The sequence below is a fragment of the Oxyura jamaicensis genome, chromosome 27 (assembly GCF_011077185.1).
Source record: "Oxyura jamaicensis isolate SHBP4307 breed ruddy duck chromosome 27, BPBGC_Ojam_1.0, whole genome shotgun sequence".
NCBI lineage: Eukaryota > Metazoa > Chordata > Aves > Anseriformes > Anatidae > Oxyura > Oxyura jamaicensis.
Window position 1 is genome coordinate 3,853,694 of NC_048919.1, and position 5,066 is coordinate 3,858,759.

General features: G+C 63.0%; 1 protein-coding gene across 1 annotated transcript; it reads right to left on the reverse strand.

The window, feature by feature from the left end:
• Positions 1-340: 340 nt before the first annotated feature.
• On the reverse strand, positions 341-4,417 carry DLX3 (distal-less homeobox 3). Its single transcript, XM_035347926.1, has 3 exons — positions 3,909-4,417; positions 3,416-3,606; positions 341-1,784 (listed from the first exon to the last, which is right to left on the reverse strand). Exons 1-3 carry the CDS (start codon positions 4,225-4,227, stop codon positions 1,443-1,445), a joined length of 852 nt encoding a protein of 283 aa, XP_035203817.1. The 5' UTR covers positions 4,228-4,417; the 3' UTR covers positions 341-1,442.
• Positions 4,418-5,066: the final 649 nt, after the last annotated feature.

The following is a 5,066-nucleotide window of genomic DNA, read 5'->3' on the forward strand; positions in this document are numbered from 1 at the left end:
GTGGACATTCCCGTCACCTTGCCACCGTCGCCCCAGGTCCCCAGCCATCCCCAGCACACGGGACGCGGAGCTGAACGCGAAATTCCCTATCCCAGAAAACTCCTCCGCAGCCAGGGTCCTCCCCGCTCGCTGGCAAACCTACCCCCAAAATAGCGTTGGGAACAGCCTTAAAATTCAAAGCGCTTTTATTAACGTTCGCCGATCAGCTTCTGTTTGCTAAGAAAGCAGCAAAGGGGGCTCGGAGGAAGCCCCCTGTCCTCGGAGAGAGCAATCACCAGCCAGGTTGGTCTTAAAAAACAAAACGCAACCAAACCAACCAACAAACTCAGACCCAAACAGCTTGCTTTTGATCAACTTTATACAAACGAACCTTATGTACACTCTCTTTTTTTTCCCCCATACACCCCTATTTATATAAGGCAACATAAATAAGATCCTCGGGACTGTACAACACATATGAACACTTCTTAAAACTGCACTTTCGGCTTTTAAAAAAATAGCATCACTCTCTTAAAAAATAGTAAAGAGGTTTTTTGTGTTTTTTTTTTTTTTGCTTTTTTTTTTTTAAATGTGTTGTCGACTTATTTAAAAAATAGGCATTCTGCTTCGCCGTTAGCTTAAATGACAGATGGAGGCACTGTTAGAAAACAGACACTAGCACAATTTTCTCTTTAAAAAATAACTTAAGCCATTCCTGAACAGTTTAAATATTAAAATATTCCCCTCCCCCCCAGGTTTTTATTTTTTTTTTAATTTTTAAATAACCACCTCGTTGTCTGAGCATTGTCCCAGGTGATCCCCGTGAAGCTGCCGTGGCTCCGCAGCCCCGGCCGGGCTGGGGGTGCCGGGTGGCACCCGGGGGACCCCCATGGTCCCGCAGAGCGGTGCCGGTCCCCGCTGGGCGCTGGGTTTTGGGTGCTGCGAAGGCGAAACGCGTCCCGTGCCCTCGACTCCGACGGGCACCCCCCAGCCGCCTCGCCTCCTCCTCCTCCTCTTCCTCCTCGCCATGGTTTTGGTCGACGTGTTTCCATCCCAAGCAGGGCTCCGGGTGCTCCTCGGGGACCCCGGCATGGAGCCATCGCCCCCAAAACGGCTCGCCCAGGGTGGGGGGGGCACCACGGCCGGCAGGGAAAAACACGGCTCCCGGGGGGGGGCGCCCCCCCCCCGTTGCGGGCGGGGGGTGACAGAAAAAGAAAAATGCAGGAGAAGGATTTGCCCCCTTTTCCTCGCCTTCCCTTGGCGTGGAGCTAACGAGTTTAACCCTTGGCGGTCCTGTTGTTCCTGAGATGAGAGTATTGGGTATGTAAGTGTATACATAGGGGTGTGTGTACATGCGTGTCCTGGAAACACTTTAAAAAAAAAAAAATAGAAGAAAAAAAAAAAGTGGGGGGAAAAAAAAAGGAAGGAAAAGGAGTCCTGCCACTGTCTCTCTCGTCGCGCTCTTAGTAGACTGCGCCGGGGTTGGGGGGCGGCCCCGGGGAGGTGTGATGCATCGTGGCGGCCGGCGGCGGCTGGTGGGGTAAGTGGGGTCCGCTGAGGGTCTGCGGGTGGTACCAGGGGTTGTGCTCCTCCAGGAAGCCGGGCGAAGAGCTGTAGGGGAGCGGCTGCGGGAGCGGGGTCCGGCCCGGCGCGCTGCCATGCGAGTTACTGTCCCAGACGGCCGGGGAAGGGGGAGAGTTGCAGGCCATGGAGTCGCTGTTGTTGGGGCTGTGCTCCAGCGGCACCTCGCCGTTCTTGTAGAGCTTCTTGAACTTGGAGCGGCGGTTCTGGAACCAGATCTTCACCTGGCAGGGAGGGACAGGGGTGAGTGCCCCGCGTCGGCTCGCGGCGGGGTTGCGGGAAGGCACCCCAGGGGTTTGGGGAGGGGTCGTGGGGAAGTCGGACCCGCGGCATATCATGGGGAGCCACCTGTGGTATGGGTGCCATAGGGACCCTGGACGCACCACGGGAAGCCACCTGTGATATGGGTGTCGTGGGGACCCCAGACACCCCATGGGAAGCCACCTGTGCCGTGGGTGTCACTGGGACCCCAGCCACACCGTGCACCATAGGCAGTCACCGATGGTGAGGGTATTACGGAGAGCCCACCCGCCATGCACCACAGACGAAGCCACCTGCGGTGCGGGTGTCGTGGGGACCCTGCACACGCGGTGCACGGTGACAAGCCACCCGGGACGTGGGCGTCGCGGGCCGCCCGGCACGCCGTGCATCACGGGACACCGGCCCGGCACGTCGCGCGTCGGGAGCGTCCCCGGCGCTGGGTGAGGCCGCGGCGCTGGGCGCCCCCGCCCCCCGGGGGGGGGGGGGGGGGGGGGGGGCGGTGGTTGTCACCCAAACAGGATGTCCCTCTGGGAGCGGGTGACGCGCTCCGTCAGCCCTTTGCCGAGTGTCCCCGATTGCTTCATCGCCCAAGGGAGGAGGAGGAAGGCCGCGCTGGGGAGCGCCGCGCCAAGGGCGGCACAAGGGCGCCGGCGCCAGCCCGCAGGCAGGGAGGGCACCGGGACGGGGACGGGACGGGACACGGGACGGGGTGGCTGTGCCGTGGTGGCAGCCTGTCACGCCAGCAAGGACACCGGGTAGGGGTTGTGCCCGCGCCTGACAAGCCTCAAAAGCAAGGATTTGGCCCCGAAGCTGGGAGGCAGAGTGGGGAAGGAGAAACCCCTCTTCCCCGTCCCTTCTTGTTGGGTGTCACCAAAACTGGCAGCCCCCGGACAGCGCCTTTGGGTGCTCCTGTCCCCAGTTCCAGTCTCCCACAGGAGCCGGGAGCTGGGGTGCCAGGAGGACAGACAGAAGGGGAACCGTGGAAAGCCCCGGCAGGAGGAGCAGGGGCTGGCAGGGGCTGGACCCAGCTGGATTTGGGGCAAATGAGCCAGGATATGGGGTCCTGAGCACCCCATCTGCAGCACCCAACTCAAGCGCCCTGTCCTGAGTGTCCCATCCCGAGCACCCCGTCCTGCCTGGGATTTCACATCCCGGGGAGCCGGGTGCTGACCCAGGACACTTCCAAGGACCGGGGCAGGATTCGGCCCCTCCTGGGTGACCGGGCAGGGCAGGGTCTGAAGTGGGGCTGGCTGCAGAGCCGGGGGATGAACCCCGAAACTGCGGATAGGGGCATGGCCGGGATCCGCCGCTCCTTCCCTCCTCTCCCCCCGTCCCCTCGGCACCACAGATCTGCTCCCTGCGAGGAAACCCAGCAGCGGGGATCCCTGCACCCTGCAAACGGGGAGCACCCACCCCTGGGGTCCCCCAGACCCCCCCATCTCTCACCGCATCCCCAAGGGACAGCTTCACCCAGCGCCGCACCGACTTGGGGGTTACAAACAGGGGGGGTGCAGCTCCACCTCCCCCTCCCGCCTCTCCCCCCTGGCTGTGGCTGGGATTTTTTTTTAGGGGGGGGGGGGGGCTCAGCCCTTACCTGGGTCTGGGTGAGCCCCAGCTGGGCGGCCAGCTCGGCGCGCTCGGGCAGCGCCAGGTACTGGGCTTTCTGGAAGCGGCGTTGCAGAGCCGCCAGCTGGTAGCTGGAGTAGATGGTGCGGGGCTTGCGGATCTTCTTGGGCTTCCCGTTGACCATCCGCACCTCAGGCTCCGGCTCCTCCTTCACCGACACTGGGCAGAGAGCGCAGAGGTGAGGACGGGGCTGGGGTAAGGGGTCCCAACGCAGCTCCCTCCCCCCCTCCCCATATCCCCTCCCCAACCCGGGGTCCGCAGCACCGGAGGGGGCTGAGCCCCATCCCCAAAACCTCCCCGTGGGAACCCCCCAGCGCAGCCCCGCGGCCGCTCCGTCCCCAACTTTCAAACACTTTATTTTTATTTTTTTTTTAATAGCAGGGGAGGGCACAACCTCACCAAGCCCCCGAGCAGGGGAGGGGAGGGGAAGGATACGACCCCCATTTCCCCGGGCATCCTACCTGCATCCTGGGCTGGGAGCTGCTGGTCCCTGAAGTGGCCGTACTGGCGGTAGGAAGGGCTGTAGGAGTAGTCGGATTTGGGCGAGTAGGTGCCGGCCGCCCCGATGCCGTTGAGGTTGAACTGGTGGTAGGGGTAGTGGCCGACAGGTTGGCCGTAGGACTGGCCCGGGTAGTAGTCGTGCTGGCCGGTGTAGTAGCCCAGGTCGGTGACGGAGGACTCGGGTAAAGTGGGGGAGTCCTTGGAGGCGGCATGGCAGCTCAGCGAGCCCGACAGGTCGGTGAGGATGCTGGAGAGCTTCTTGTCGAAGGAGCCGCTCATCGCTGGAGCGGGGGGGGGCTGCCAGCCCGGCTGGGGACCCCCGGCTGCCCGCGCGTCAGGCCTGGCGTGCCCAGAGCCGGCTCCCTCCGCACGGCTTCTGGCGAGGAGCAAGCGAGAGACTGTGCCCAAACCTCCAGCCCCGGCCGCCTGCTTAAAGCCTTTAATTACGGAGCAGGGCAGGGTGGGTGCGCATTCCTATTGGCTCCAGAAATATTGCCTGGGAGGCAAAACAGGCTCCTGCCTCCTGGTTTTTTTTTTTCGTTTTTTTTTTTTTCCTTCTTTCTTTTCCCCCCCCCCCCCCCCCCCCCCCCCCCCCCCTCTCAAGAAACAACAAAGAGTGGGTGAAAGAGGGAGAAGGGATAAATAAAGATCGCAGGCTCCCCGGCTGCAGGAGCAGGGGGGGAAGGGGGGAGGCGGGCAGGGCCCCCAGGGTGCCCCCGGGGGGGGGGGTTGGAAGGGGGTCGTGGTGCTGGGGGTGCTTGGAGCTAAAGGGGGGCGTTGGACAGGGAGCGGGGGGCGTCTTGCTGGGGGACACGGTGTAGGAAGGCTTGGGGTTAGGGAGTAGGATGGATTCGGGTTTGGGGCCGGGGGGGGGCTGCAGGGTTAGGTGCCAGGAGGGCAAGACCTCCTCCCCAGCTCCCACCTTCCCCCAGCAGCTCCCAGTGTCTCCCAGTACAGCCCCCTCCCCAGGGCACAGCCCCCCGCACCCCCAAAACTTGCTCTCCACCCCCCACCTCTCCTGCACCAGGGGGACCTCGGTGCCAAGCCCCCATCCCCGGGCTGCCCACCCCCGGGTTCTGCACCCCTCTGCCAGCCCCACTCAGGGTCCTGACCCCCCC